We start from the raw sequence: 15895 nt of genomic DNA, 5'->3' as shown, positions 1-15895 counted from the left end.
CGATCCGTGCAATAGTCAAACAAAAATTTGCATAATTTGAGGATTTTGCCCGTTTTATGTATGCAGCTTGTAAGTGTGGAACCACATCATATTAATAAATCGCTATTTCACGATTCTTGGGTTGCGATTCTCCGCGTCACTCATTTGTAATTCCCGTAATACGTCATTTTTCTCACAACATTTTTAATGTTATGAATTTTGAAACGACGTATCAGTGGACGAGTACAAAGTACAAAACGAGAGCACATTTTCCGGTACAAAGCACGGCGATGCTGTCAGAAATCAGCCCGTGTCCTCCACGTATTTGTCGATTCTCTGAACTCGTATTCTGAGCTTCATTAATTATCAATAAAAACATATTTTGTGCTGTGACAATGTTTACAGCCGAGTGTTATCATTCCCATTCGCTGAGTTTTATCATCACCTTGGCATATAAGAGACTTATAGTACATAAGAAAAGCATTTTCTTCACAAAGGTAATTTGTCAAGTCGATGAGCGTTCTAATAAGCAGCTTCCGCCGTCACAGATCAGTTCAATAAACAATTAACTGAGATGAAGCTGTACGACATGGATGTTTAAACCAACAAATTTCCCATAAAATAGAAACAATGTGCTTCAATGTTGTATAGACGTAATTCAATACTCATGCATTTGCTGAAAACTCTAATTTTGTTTTCAAAGTATTGTGTATACAAGATTAAACCAAACATCCGAATTCGACAGGTTCGACTAAGATAACGTTGTTGGATAATGACTTTATGCCTGGCAGACAGTAGATTTGAATTTCTTCAGAGAGTATACATACGTAAACGACTTTTGCCGTTAAAAAAAGCCGCATGATAGGCTGCTCAAGAGGATGGTTTCGGGGTGGACATGTAATTTCCAAGCATATTATTCGTGGCAAGTGCGGCCATTGTTTCTGTAAATGATGAGAGAAAAAGCCGATAATTCTGTGACGATAAGTTAGGTTGAAATTCTGTATCTCAAAATGCTAGACACAGTTGAGAATGAGGTCTTATGAGTACAGAAATTCGTTTTCAACATTGTATTACGTTGAATGATACCAAATTTCCTAGTGAAATTCCTGCGTTTTGTGTTACGTGTTTCTAAGTAGCGTCCGGGTAAATCCTGATTCTCCTCCATGGTAGTCATATGAGGAAGCGAGTTTTTCAGTTTTTCAGAAAAGTTTTTGAAAAAGCCAGCTGCTGCTAAATCATTCATTCAAGTATTCGTAATCGGTATAGGTATCCTAGTCCTTCTATGCTCAGCCTGTATTTCAAAGCACATCAAAGTAATTATTTGACGGCACAAAAAAAAGCAGGATTTGTGCAAAACTCTATAATTTGGTTAGTTGTGACCAGCCAAACTACAAAATGTCAAAATATGAGGTTATCGGCATTAGCTTTTTGCAAAAACTGATTTTTTGCGAATAGCAAATGATGCAAATTTTTCCATTTTTCATGAGTTTCAGTCCGGCTTAAGAAATTTGCTGAAATTCCCCACCAGAACCACTCAATGAATAAGTCCCTTTTGTATACTTAAAATGAGCTTGGCTTGGAATTTTATCGTTCTGGATGAGTTGAGCTTTTGATGGCAGAACTAATGGGCAACAGATATAAATTTGCTTGAATTTTAAGATCATATATCTGTATAGGTTTCATCCCGCTTCACTCTAAACAGCAGCGGTCTGCCGAGAAACTGGATGTAACCGTTATGTAGGATTATTATACAGTAAGGAACGTCGTAGAAGTTTTTCCAGTCAGATATGACATATGACTTGGGGTACTGTTTTGATGCTCCCACAGTGACACTTTACTGCATCTCCCTGAACTAGCATGCTGCACAGGCATTTTTACCTGATAATTTCACAGTCTGCGATATTTGTACAATCACGAAGCGTAGTCGCGCACCTCATGAGGCCAAGCAAGAACTCAACGCTTTCTGTGTCTCTGGTGACCAAAGAGCGACCACTCGTGAAGAATATAGCAACGGGCTGTTTTCCTGTCCCAGAGCTAAACGCAATGGGTTGACTTCTGGTGAAGAGTCATCTCTGCGACTCCCTGCATCCAGCTCATTTAAGTTCAGTATTACGCAGAATAGAAAAACAGTGCCTTTTTGCAATCCATATACGTCCAAAGGGGCTGCAGCTTGGGTGCTAAAAGAATAATATCTATCATGATTTAACCGAGTCCACTCAGAAGCCCAAGTATGTTAATTTTTCGGACCAATAATTTACTCCGGAAATCACCGACAGGGAAGGTAGGCCAGATACTTCGAAGTACAGTTTATCGATCCTTCTGGATATCACCAATGAAAAGAGAGGAAGCACCCGCACCGGACGGTCAATATTCTGCCCATTCAAATTATATCTGACATGTGATATGATATGCGATATGGATGAACGAACCATGTCAACAGATATTCCCGTCTTCAGCCAGGTATATGAGAGCAGCAGGAAAACCAGCTCGTTATTAGCCTGGTAGTCACAGTTCACAGCTATCCGGTAGGTAGATGACATTTCCACTTCTGCGTATCGCCCACTTCTGAGCGTATCGCAGTACGGAAGATATTCACTAAGCTAAATTATTCTGCCTCAATTCCGCACCAACTGCAGGACTTACCAAGCTCTTATTTTAATCAGATAAATGCAGATAAACCAACTGAGTCAGTAGCCAAATCGGTGTACCTAGGCAGTAGTATGAGTCCCCGTGGTCTACCCAGCATAGGTATTTTCATCATCGTGCCTTGTGTATATGCCCTACCCGTAAAATGGACGTGACGTCAGCTTATCTGTCAGTGGCCGGGTTTGTAACGCTGCTGTGCGCGCCAAGTTGGGTCAGCAAACGTCCCACGTGAGCTGGGGACGCCAAAATTCTTTCGGTGTTTTATCGTTGATTTTTATGTATCCCTGACCTAGTCAGTTGAAGGCAAAGAATCAGTATTCCAGAGGTGCGGCGAAAGTACTCGCCCACCATAAATAGTTTGATCCAGCTCCAAAGGCTGTGCTGGCTTTATCACGTGCCACGTGACAGTGGAACGAATTTCTTGGATAGTTTTTGTTGCGCAACCATTCAAATGTAGAAGTAAGCCAGAGATCAAGCAGTAAATTGTCAGCAAACTAAATTGATGTCTTCCTAGTGGATATATAGATGGCAGTGTAGGACATGATGGGCTCGATGGTGCACATATATTCAAACGGTTGAATTCAATCCACAAGTTCTGGTTTTCCCAGGGGACTATCCGCTGACACTCGTATATTGACGCATCCCGTATTTCGTCCAACTTTTCTTCCAAAAGTTTGAACATGTCTGGAAGCTTTGAAGTTACAAAGCATTGCTTTTCGAGGTCCATTTGGAAAGTCTAAGGTAGGGTGTAATGAAACTTATATGGTCCGTTTAACTATACCCATGACACGTATGAAGTCAGGGCCTGGCTAACTTGAAGCCGTGAGAATATCATGCAAATCTTTAATGTGCTATTTAACGTCATTTTCTGAAAGAAAAAACAAAAGCCGTACAGTGTTACGCAGCAATAAATCGGATGAAAAGGAAGTAGGATATCGAACACTGTAAAAAAAGATTTGCATTCTAGATCGTACGTCTTGCCCTCAGTCGACGGGCGCAAGTTCTGGTTGGCGCGCGTTGAGAGGAACTATGATGTTCAGAATGCTATCATAGATTTAATTTGTTTTTCTGATTGCGCCTTGAAGCAGTAATCTAAATGCCCAGTGCTTTCGTACAGTGTTTCATTTGTCTTTTGATATATGCGTAGACAACGGGCCTATCACATAGTCTTTAATTCCTCTTTAGATCCATACGTTGCGCTACGATAGTTGAAGGATGCGGTATAAATTCAATGGAAAACAGAAGTTTATGTTGAAACTCACCAACGGATAACTTGTGTCAACAGGGGAAAAATGATCCAGTTGAACAGCGAACTGAAAACTCTTACACCTAAATTGAAAGGAAAGGACAAAAAATAAAACGAATGCGCTAAGATAAACTGGATGCGCTCGCGCTTACAAGATTGCTGGTGTTTATTCGTTATTTGTTAAAAGGAATTGAGGCCTAGCAAATATTCGGAGTAATCTTTTCAGTATATGTTTGCCTCAGAACAACCGACTCTTGGCCCTTCATTTAGTCTGTAACCATACCTAAATTGTCTTTGAGAATCATTGGTCTCCATTCAGAGTGGTATTTATTACTTAACGTTTACATACTGCAAATATGGCGCAGGTGGATAGCTATATGTCTATTTTTTCTAAATGCCCACCTAAAAATGAGCAAACTGGAAACAATGCATATCACCGGCCCTCAATATTTGACAGTGACAAGAGACGTTTTCCTGTACCAAGAGGAACATTCAAGCGGAGAAATGTGTGTTGAATATTCTGCTGTGATAAGCTATATTAACCACGTTTTTGTGGGTACTTCATCATTGCTCAGTAAATATGCTCTTGCCGCAATGCCCCATTGTGTGAAAAATGTTAAGGATCTTAGTTTTGGTTAACTGTGGTTCAGAAAGCTCGTTGTTGCACAAAGCGTTCTGACTATTTGCCTTTTTGTCGGTACGAATTTGAACAACAAGCTACAAAAATAGAAGGAAGGAGGAATAGAGGACGAAACATCAGAATTTTGAGAAGGTGCAAATCAGTGTGACACATGAAGGCCATTTGATCGAGAAGATTACACTCAGACGATGTATCAGTGAAAGGCTGCACGAGGCGAATTTTTATTACAGTCAATTACCAAATTCATAATACCATATTAAACGTGGCTGATTTATTTAGGTGATGATTACTTTTTGTATATATCTGTTCAATCCCGGATTATTGGCTTCGGCAATTACCGCAGAACTGCCAAAGTGTTCGTTACTATTTTTGGGAAGAAACGGTTTTACACGTTTATAACAGTTTTGCTTTCACAATTTTATGGTTTGAAACAATTATACCGTCACTTAATTCCCCTTTTGAGAGTTTGCAACTCCATTAGCGTGAATATGCTACCAAAACAATCAACTATGTTTTTCATTTAACGGCACCCACTGTATTCAGGGACGAGACGTTACCTCAAAGTTTGTTGCTCATTTCTTGGTGCCTGCTCAAAACCATGTTTACTGCACAGGTAATATTCAGACACATTTTAGATAAGGTGTACCGTTGTGAGTGGACTCACCATTCTCCGAATCTTTGTTGTTATTTTCCCCAACGGCTGTTTAGAAATGGTGGGAAATAAGTAAGATAGTTTAAAGGACCTAACTGATTTGCAATGTCTGCCACAACGTGGGCGTGGAGTAGTGTAGTCTGAAGAGAGCTCCACTACCCGTAACTTTTACAATTACAGTTGTGTTTGCCGGGTTATCCTAAAGGTGTTTATGCTTTTTTGCGTTTATACAAATTCATTTATGAAAGGTTTTTGGTTGCCTTCTACATAGCAAGCTGCAGAAAGTAAGCCCGACCGCTGAGCGAACCGACAAAATAGAAGCCAAAAATGATTTTGTAAATCTTGGGTCCGGAACACAAAATATTTTGTATCCTCTGCTTATCCTAATTTATTGCAGCTTTTGTGGAATTGAACTTCGTCTGTGCAAAAAGGTTGAGAAACACAATATGTCTCTTACACGCCTACTGCTACAAATCTCTGGACAGAATTGCCATGCTCGACAACATCTAGCCCATTCAACTTGAGTAAAATGAGTTAAAGTACCAGGGGTTTTCACTTAGAGTCATTGATTTTTGTTCTGCCACCAATCGTATGCTGAGATTCGCATTGAGCTAACGTATTTAGTAAATCAAGCGAATAGTTCATTAGCATATTCCCTGTGGGATTGCAGTTTGTAGTGCTCTTAGTCGGAGGTGTACCAATTTAAATGTGTGTTGTTTCCACGCCAAAAATGACACTGACGCCGAAAGCCGTCATATATGCTTTCTTGTACACGCAATATATATGGACAGAGCCGGAAGTACACCCATTTTTAGTGGTTTACGGTGTCCGTGGGTGTATTTTTGTTGGATTTTGACATCCCATAGATGATTTACAGGGTTTATGAAGTGATATTAGAATCCACAAACTGGGTTACACAGTTCGAATAACCGAAATGACTGTAGTTCGTTCAGACTAGGCCTTATTTTAAAAAATTACGAGGTTGTTCGTGTACAGTAACCATCAGGCATCGATAGCCTCATCCGAGCGGACGATCTAGTCCGCTCTGTTGTTTACAAGGAATAAAGGCAGCATTTTATTCTTCACCAGTAGAGATTGCCAAGGATGGGTGCGAAAAACAATTGAACATAGGATGGGCACCGTGGTTTTTTAATTATATGATATAGCCCAACATATGAGATGAACACTATCAGACCAATCAGTGAATATCGGAGCGATACGCTGGTTGACCTGTGTATACCGAACGTTTCAAATTGCGAACAAAATACCCTAAACTGATTTTGCTAGGTAATTTATGTACAAATAACTGGCTAATAAGACCCCATTTAGTGATTTATAGACTCATGTCATTATACGCACACTTACGTGAGTCTCTGGCCGTACTCTGCTTTGGCACTATGTTGATGTTCGTGGAGAAATTTGGGAAATAACTGGGGCGCTCATGTTGATTCTTAATTCTCACGGTGTCAAATCTCAGCATAAAAATATATTTTCAGTTCTTGCCGACCAGATTGGCATAACTCGTAATACATCCATCAGAACCGATCAGATTGCGTAGTGAACCCATGCTTTGACCGGACACCGAGGATTAGACTAGAAAATCTAGTAACATTTACTAATTCGGAAAAATTCCAACAACTTTTTGTCTGTGTACCGCTCTGCTGAGAAGTTTTTCAACTAAAGTGTGTAAACGCGGAATAATAAAAAAATTATTATACATCTACATCTTCACTAAAGTGTAAAGTACCAAATGCCTGTGATTTTGTTGTTTATCTTTCCGCCGGCACCAAACTTTTGCTATTTCAAGGGCTCTCCCTCATCTATGAGTTAGTTTCTGCAACTCTGATCCAGGACGCCTGGCCTAAATCATAAAACCCACCATTTTCTGGATACGTCCTTATCTGTATTTCGCAGGTGTTACTTGTCTTTCTGAGGTTTCCGAACAAAAAGCTTGGATTAGTCTGTCAGCTACCCATAATTTTGTTTGTTTAATGTATGTACAACTTATAACTAGGTTCCGAAATGCATTACTGACCAACAGACTAGCTTGTTTTTGCACAAAACTATATAATTTTGGTGTCGGCTGCTTGTTTTGTCTGAAGATGACTTCGTTGTTGCTTTTCGAACAAAGATATTCACTCCAGGTTTAGTTGACGTCGCCTGGTTACTGAGGCAGCGATACCTACAAAGATTCGTTAGGGAGTTTTATACTCATGCGGTCAGCGACTATCGGATTCTTTAATTTGCAAGTCATTTTGTCATTTGTAGCGGACATGTATGTCATCTACAGAATCCTGCCAGTTTTACCTATGCACGTAGGTGGGTGAAAAACGAAATCAAGATGGAGTCTCTTACATGATGTGAGGCTGTTCTTTTCTGCTAGATTACGTCACTTTACCCCACTCGGTTTGATTCTAAGCCAGTACAGTACCAGGTATATTGGTAAATATCAGCATTCCACAGGGCGTCTAAAATACCGATGGCGTTGTCTGCTAAAGGGAATCCCAACTCTCATCCAAAGGCCATTAAACAGGGCACCATTGTGGAAAACTCATACAGGGATTAGTTGTTTAATTCCATGTTCAACATAACAATGAACTCGCTTGTGATTAAAACCTAGTGAATGACTGAACTCATCTAAGTTTTTGAATCTCTTATGAATATACTTACCCTCTTGTGTACTTTTCAATTGTAAAGTTATTCCGCTGGGTTCCGAGACTGAGGTTGATGATGGTGCCCTTGCAGCTTCCAGAACTGTTCAAGAGATTGATAGGTTTGTTTAGTCAAGTAAAGACACTTTCAGTTTACTAATTTAAGATTTTGAATATCAGCATGAAAAAATTAATACACCTATAGAAGAAATTTAATACGCACACAAAGAAGCGTCAGTTAAATGGCAGCAGTCTCTCTATAAACCTATCTCCCTGAAAAAAGATCACAAATGAGGTACTCACTGAAGGCTCGAAGATTTTCCCAACCGATACTCTACTAACAGTTTTTAGTACGGGGCAGGCTGTTCGCTGTCACTGTGTAGAAATGCCGTTTACCTTTCATTAAGATTGCGCAGGTAACCCAAGGTTCTCAATAATATCGGTGGCTGACTTCCCGTTTTACTTAACCTGGTAGATGTGTCCCGATCCCTGTTTGATCCCGACTGGCACGTGTGCCGATTGAAGTGCATCGCGCCAAACTATCAGATGTAACGATCGCAGCAACGTTGTCTTTGTTTTTCTCATGTTCATATCAATCAATAGTCCGCTAAATTTGAAAAGAATAATCCTGCAACTACGTTTTTCAAAACAGTAAGGGAACACGTTAACTCGGGAATATTATCTTATGTGTTCGAGACGGAGCTGAAAATGGAGATTAGAATCAAAATTCCAAAGGGATAATATCTCAAAGTGCTACTTCTGGATGCATTTCGACAATAATTACTCCATATGGCGTGCACCTGCGTGGACTAGAGGTTTCAAAAGAACGGAAGACGGCATCTCCCATAGTTGAGATTAAGTGAACATTGTGTAATTTATGGCAATGTACGGGACCTTTCAAGCGGCACAGAAATTTGTTTTTTCTTCACTCAAAAAGTGTTAAATTCATGGTGGAAAGAATAAGTCGACAAATCTTGGCACCCTCAACAAACATCATACACTGCATAGGACACATTCTGAAGAAGTGCACTAAGATACGTGGTGGTGTGAATAAAGCTGAAAAATTTTGAAATAACGTCAGCCATAAACCTGTCGACCAAAGAAAGACATTGGGGTTTGGTGGATTTGATGAGATCCTCAAGATACCACACTAAAAACGAGAGGAAAGTCGATATTGACAATATTATATCTCAATATCGCACATTTGCAGTTATTCGGCCCAGTAGATAATTGTGACGTTATTTCACCTATCATATAGGCTCGATATAAGGCAAGAGCTAGCAAGCAAAAGTCGCGCGAGCATGAGTGTATTCTGTATTGATGAATTACATCACCTTAATATGCCTACTCGGATCCTTAGAACTAAAATAACGCCACATTCATGAAGCCCAGGGAGGCATTATCACCAAACGTGCCACAAGGATATATTATGATGATCAGTAAAGTTCATGAGCAGCATGCTGACATGCCAGTTATTTGTTTCAAGATGAGTAATATCACCTACATTCTATAGATCATCATAACTCCGCCTGTGGAATATAACTATAGGCAGTCAATCGAACAATCCATACAAAGGGCACCTGGCTTGTACTGTTAATCAAACACGCAGAATTGTATCGACTGCCGTTCAAGCAAAATGCGCAGTCCTTCACATGCGTAAATTCCGTGCCATTTTGGTTGTGAGAACACTCCTGAGCAAGGGAGAACAACGTAGTCCAAGTTAGCTGGCAAGCAATGTTGCTTTTGTAGCAATCAAGGAGAAAATGGAGAACAGACTTGCCAGATCAACTTCGTTATAATAATAAGTCAATCCACCACGTTTTGAGTGCCCAGTTAACAAAAATATTTTAAGAATAGAGTATTGAGTGTGTGATGAGTATAACGAAGTAATGCTTTGATTGTGGCAACAAATGTTTTTTTGGGAGATATGTTTGCGTCCACCCTGACGAGCGTAATTCCGGGAACCTGTGACATCAAGCGCTCTAGACTAATGCGGATCTGGTACATCCACTTTGTTGAAATTCACGAGCTTATTCATGCTTTCTCCGTGTATATTATCGCAAAAAATGTGAATGATGTAAACTGCTAACGTATTTACTACACCCAATATAATACTTACGTTCAGGGTTGCTTCTGACAATATGCAGATACGAGTAAAGCAAAAATACATGTCGCAGCATTTTAGCTAGGAATTCTCACTGTACTAACTCATCATCTAGTGAGCGCCTTATAGTTTTGCGGAACAGCATGAACCAACCGAATTGAAACAGCGCACGCTAAGCTCATCGTAACGTACTGAAAGGGAGACCAACGTCACTGCACACGAGTACTACGTCATCACATGAACATGTGATAAACCTGAAGTGAATACCATGCATTCATTTGAATTTTTTAATCCATTTACATCAAAACCACTCAACTGCCCCTTTGGTGGCGTTTCTCTGATTTTAATTTCACGTTTAGTTGAGGTTTTATCCGGAAGGTTTGGCTCTAATAAGTGGCGTATTTAGTCTCTCAATCGCTTCCCCGTGTGTTTTACGCCTATTGAAATCCCAAGCCATGTGTAAATTACACAGTGCACAAAACCAAGTGAATACGTTTCACGTATATTCGGCGAAAGAAGCTAGAAGTACAATAAGCAACGAGGTTAGAAAAAACTCAACGTGCACGTTCGTTAACGTCTGTCAGATACTGCCAAACTGGAGCGGTGAATAAACTTGACCTGATTTCAGGACTAGCAAACACTAGACTGACTGGAGCTGAACATGGCTATGATGACGTGGCAACCGTGACTCTTTACGTGCATACAAAATTAAAACCACATAGATTGTTAAAAGAGCATGCGATTCATTTCAAGAGAAATGGAGTATTTTGTCCTGGATGCAGCATGCTTCGCAACTTTTCAAAAATGGCCGTGTTTTGAACCAACACGACCACTGGATTTAGGGAAAAATTGGTTTGTACGCATTTCTCCTGTTTATCCGAAACTCCTGTTATTATAAGACACTAATATGTGTAGTAACGCCTTTAGTCACGGAAAGTTTTGTTGCACGGAACCGCTGTGATAACATTCTACATCTGCATAAATGGAGATATGATATTCCAGAGAGGTGAAATTTGCAATCGACAACAACAAAGCAGTTGTAAAATAATAACTAAATGGAACCAGTATCTGCGCTAAGAGAAGTGCCGAAAAAGGTACACAATATTTTGTTTTTAAATTACTACGATGGCTTCTCACTTTAGTGCCTGAAACTTTCAAAGTATATACAATGTGCTTGAACAGTTGTCCAAAATGGCGGGCGATCAGTGGCTTTGTTTTTGAACGGCAGCAGTGTAAAAGTCAGATAGGTATATCCTGAGGACTTATATAGTGTGTTGGAGAAATCTCACTAGGCTAGCTAACTACTATCTTATCAACAAATTTAGCTGAATAGCGCTAACAGTGGCTGTTTTATTGACCAATCAACGCTGTTTCGGTAGGCTGCTTATGTGTGAAAGATTTAGTCATGGATAAAAAATCATTTCGATAACATTTTGTATCTGTATGAATACATAGGATTTTTTACTGTGTTATAGTGTCGAGCCCTTCAAATAGTACATACCACGCAGATTATGGTTACTTTGCACGCAATTCCTAACCGGGCACATATAAGCACTTATTAAAACAGAAACAGGGGAAAACTTTACGAGATTGATGACAGACACTGAGATATAAATATTTTGTATCAAGTAGCGTACTGTATATCGTGGGTCCTCACTCAACTAGTTTGGTTACCATGGCCTGTCTGATACGAAGCACAGCACCCTTGTGATATAAAAGATGAACGTCAGTAAGTCAAAGTTTCACTGCTGTGCGGTCGTTTTGGCCCCAAACACATTACTAAATAGTAAGCGGTAAGGTCTCCTTCAACATGCATGAGTTACTATGGTTCCATTTCGTTTAAGGTAAAGGGTTTATGTGGCAAGCTGAACCACCGTTTTTTGTGCAGTTCGAACAACCAAACCACCAACATCTTGCCTCAACTTGTTGCCGGATTAGAGCCTTCCATTTGAGATCATGCCACTGCAAGCCAAAGTGCGAGTACCTGAGGCAAAATAATTCGACCAGATTTATCAAATTATTGATCCACCAAATTCCCAGCGGGAAAGTTTCCGGGTGTTCTGTTATAACTCATCAAAAAGACTAAAACGTGCATTTTGTGTTTCTGCCGCGCATTTGGCGGTTTTCCGGGCAGGATAACAATCTAGAATAATGAGTTACATTGATATACACAGCAAAAGTGCAAAACAACAGGCAACGTAGTATGTACGTTTTGTCTTCACACAAATTTTATTTGCGGTTTTAGCCAAGTAGGCAGTTAAATCATGAAATGGTGGGAAGCAAAAGAATCAGATGCGAGATAATGAAAACACGACTCAACCCGAAGCGCCGAAGACCACTCCACTTACTACAAACTGTCAAGCAAATCCTAGTTAAAAAATTATTTTTGTGTAGACCAATCATCAAACTACGTTCTGTAGCACCAGATTGTTCTTTATCAAGTCAGCTGATGATCTTTCCCTGATTTACATCCGTCACCGAGGATAGGTGATCAGCTTCACCGGTTTAGCATTTTGGGCATCCGGCTACCAAACAAACCAGGATTTCCCACAATCAGTCTGCCTTCAAGACAAAGGGTGTGCTCATTCTTGTTGAATTTGACTTTTCCGAGATTTGGGAACAGTTTCTTTGCACAATGCACAGCAAATAGGGCGCAAAGTGAACAGAGGTTTCCGCAGTGCGATTATTATGACTTTATCAGTCAATGAGCTATGAAGAAATGTTTCAGCATGACGTCGGGAGGGTCCACTATTCAAGGTTGGTTAGGGGATATTAAAAATTTGGTATTCTGGTCCACCAGATTGGCTTTGAAGGCGACGCGGTTCGTAATAATTCAGTAGTGTTTTGGCACTCTTCCGCTGTCTTGCCGTCAGAGTCATGCGTCAAAGACTTCGTCTGAGGGAAACGAATGTTCATTCAATGATAAATCAGCATGGTCAAAGTCACAACATACCACAATGGACTTTTTAGGTCTATACAAAATGCGTCCTACTAGCTTGGCTATTCAAAAGCACATAGACCCAGAATTTAAGCACACCAGTCAGAAATAGCTCGTTCAGTGCATGTTGGATGGCTGTGTACTGCCTTCCCCTACTCATAGAAGGAATCTCCGGTATGCTGATTGAAATTCCAGCCCACTATTCGTCAAACTCCAGTTAACCCAGTCAGTGTGTGTTTGTGTATCGAAGTATCTTGACGTCGTATGTTTGGAGCTAGACGCAAACATGCGACCAGCAATGTTCACTCAAGAAACAAATGTAACTGCAAACACTTTGATCCTCTTAGCCATATTAGTGGTGCTGATGATTTGTATCACTTCTAACAATGTGGGTTCATAATTGTGACCCATTTTGAGCCAGCAGAATAAACCTTTATAGCTCAGTCCGGCCATCCAAAATGGATGATGTAGAGCGGTTATTAGTTTGTTGACCCAGCAAGCATGACACGTGAAATTTCTTCTTTTTGCTTGGGTGCCTCCACCAGCCGACGATATTTGAAATCACACTTTGCCTCCGTTTAACCTGTGGGTAAACCGTGTATAGCCGTTTTATTGCGCACAGTGCTGCCTACATGACACCTGCGAAAGGTCAAATTAATGTCTGAGTAAGAACCCATACATTATTTTGGACAGAATAGCAGCCTTCAACGAATGGAAATAAAGCGGAAGCTTCGAAATTTAAATCTGGTCTGACTGGTATGTTTAAGAAAGTGTGGTATGCAGATGGGGAACGCGCTGGGTGTGCTATTTCTGGTCTGCATCGGTTTATCCACCTGGATGCACCCTAAAAAGTTCATTATTGTTGTTTAATAATTATGCTGCTGCTTGCTCCCATGTCAGTGCAATTTTGAAGTAAATTGACATGCTAAATGATCCGCAATTATTTAAACCTACTGGGTTTGCATGAGTGAAACATTCCAGAACACATTTTTGTCAGGGGGGGGATGTAAATTGATCGGGCTCCGGTTTTTGGCGTTTACGGTTGGTTGAGTAGGTTTGATGTCTAATGCTACCGTCTAACAGCAAACATAAACTCAAGTGTATTTTTTACTCATCCACAATATTTTTGAAGGTACGTATGCTTCGTTCGCTTATTTAAATTGAGTTTAATGAAATTGACGCTGCTTCGCTGCAGACTTGCATATGAAGCCCAAGTTTCGAAACACAACAGAGACAACGGATGTCATTTTACTGAGTTTTCGATTAAAATATTCTAGAGTTAGTGATCCTATTTTACTGACGAATGAATAGTTACCCTTGGTGACGACGGGCTAATCATAAATTATACATATATATGTATGTGCATATATACATATATACAATAACAATAATATAAAAGTAATAATAATAATAAATCTCATTCACAGATACTGACGGTCCACCAAAACTTAGGAAGGTTAGGCGAAAGTAGCTTTACAGGTGAGATTCTTTGCGTGTGGTTGGCAGCGTATCTTTCATACAGGCGTTTTATACAAATTATATANTATATATATATATAGGACAAACTAACCAAACCTACACGTCGAATAGTGTTTTCCCATTCTTTGTAACCAACAATGTGCAATAGTTTACATGCCATTCTCATGCATTCTACATTTTGATGGCACAGTGAGGAAATTTTTTGGTCAGTTTTCTGCACGTGAAACAACTTGGTGTGTTTTTTTCAGTTTATTCCCAACCCAGCACACACACAAATTCTAGTGTGATGTGTCCTTGAGTGAGTGATTCCCAGATTTCAAGTAATTAAATAATTCTGTTAGATGGCTTGTTAGGTTGTGGACTCTACGATTGGAATCAAAGTGATCTTTTGATTTGATCCGCTTCAATCGTCTGATTGCCGACCGCCGTCTTCCAAGACACATGAGTCGGCCCCGAAAAGAGGCATTCCCCTAACAGCTGTGGATTTGGTGGTCATAAAATCGTCTATTTGTGGGACTACATATTGAATATGAGCAAATACATTCAGTTCATACCGTACACATGATAACAGGGGCGGTTGCAAAGTCGATAAAAATAAACTCTATTTTTAACAAGTGCAGCGGAAAGACAATATCTGTGTATTTCGTGTGACTTGAAATACCACCATAGATGTATTACACTTCTTACATAGGAAACCCGTAATCGCCAACCCCGTTGTTCGAAGAGTTATGTCCGCCCGTTTGGAGCACCTGAGAAAAACAAAACCACCGAAGAATCAAAGCACAAAAATCAGTCAATTTAGATACATTAGCTATCGATACTAGTTGAGTCCAGTATAGTGTTTCATTTAACTAAGGAATCCGTATATCTAAACCGCTTTGAAGTACCAAACTGAATGATTACCAATTCACGCGTACACTGTGCACAGTCAGCAAAACCATGTTGAACGGCTTCTCATGTATGACGGTTTCAGAAACTAAGAAGAACTGCAAGCATTGAGAATCAATCACCCCAACGTGTACGTGCATTGGCGCCCGTCAGATGTATCGGATGTGAATAGAAGTGATTTGTGATTCCAGTTTTTACTATGATTGACGGAATCTTCTCATGAATATGATGACGTGGCATAAGAACCGGTGATTAATTCTCTTAGAAAATCAATCGTTCGTACTGAATACAACATGCTTCACAGCCTCTCGAAAATGGCCGGTAGCAAAATGTTGTGTTGAAATACCGCAGCCACTCGATTTGGAAGGAAAATGTCTCGTTGGGCTGATAGTAGTGTTTTGAAGGCCACAGACAAAGTGATATGATAAGGTTTGGTCCCTCCACACTACATTATCAGCGTATTATCAAACTATGGTTGCTGATTCGTGTCTGAGAGTTGAGTAATCAATGACTGCTTCACGGCTTTTGCGTACGCCTGCCACCAACCACTTCTAGGTAGGACTTAAGAAATGGTGGTTTGGTTGAACTAAGCTTCATTTCCGCACGCAATTTACTCGCCAAGATCTTGGGTCACGTTGAAAAAAACCGAGCAGTTCGAACATTTAATTTAAA

General features: G+C 40.1%; 1 protein-coding gene across 1 annotated transcript; it reads right to left on the bottom strand.

Annotated features, from left to right (window-relative positions):
* Positions 1 to 338: 338 nt before the first annotated feature.
* On the bottom strand, positions 339 to 15084 carry T265_03613 (hypothetical protein; the record flags this gene model as incomplete). The annotated part of the gene is made up of 3 exons (XM_009168148.1): positions 339 to 440; positions 3888 to 3954; positions 15023 to 15084. Coding segments are annotated over 3 exons (171 nt in total).
* Between the last annotated feature and the right edge of the window lie 811 nt (positions 15085 to 15895).

Source organism: Opisthorchis viverrini, assembly GCF_000715545.1.
Source record: "Opisthorchis viverrini unplaced genomic scaffold opera_v5_55, whole genome shotgun sequence".
Lineage (NCBI taxonomy): Eukaryota > Metazoa > Platyhelminthes > Trematoda > Opisthorchiida > Opisthorchiidae > Opisthorchis > Opisthorchis viverrini.
The sequence above is the reverse complement of the archived record's forward strand: the minus strand, read 5'-3'. Positions and strand labels throughout refer to the sequence as shown.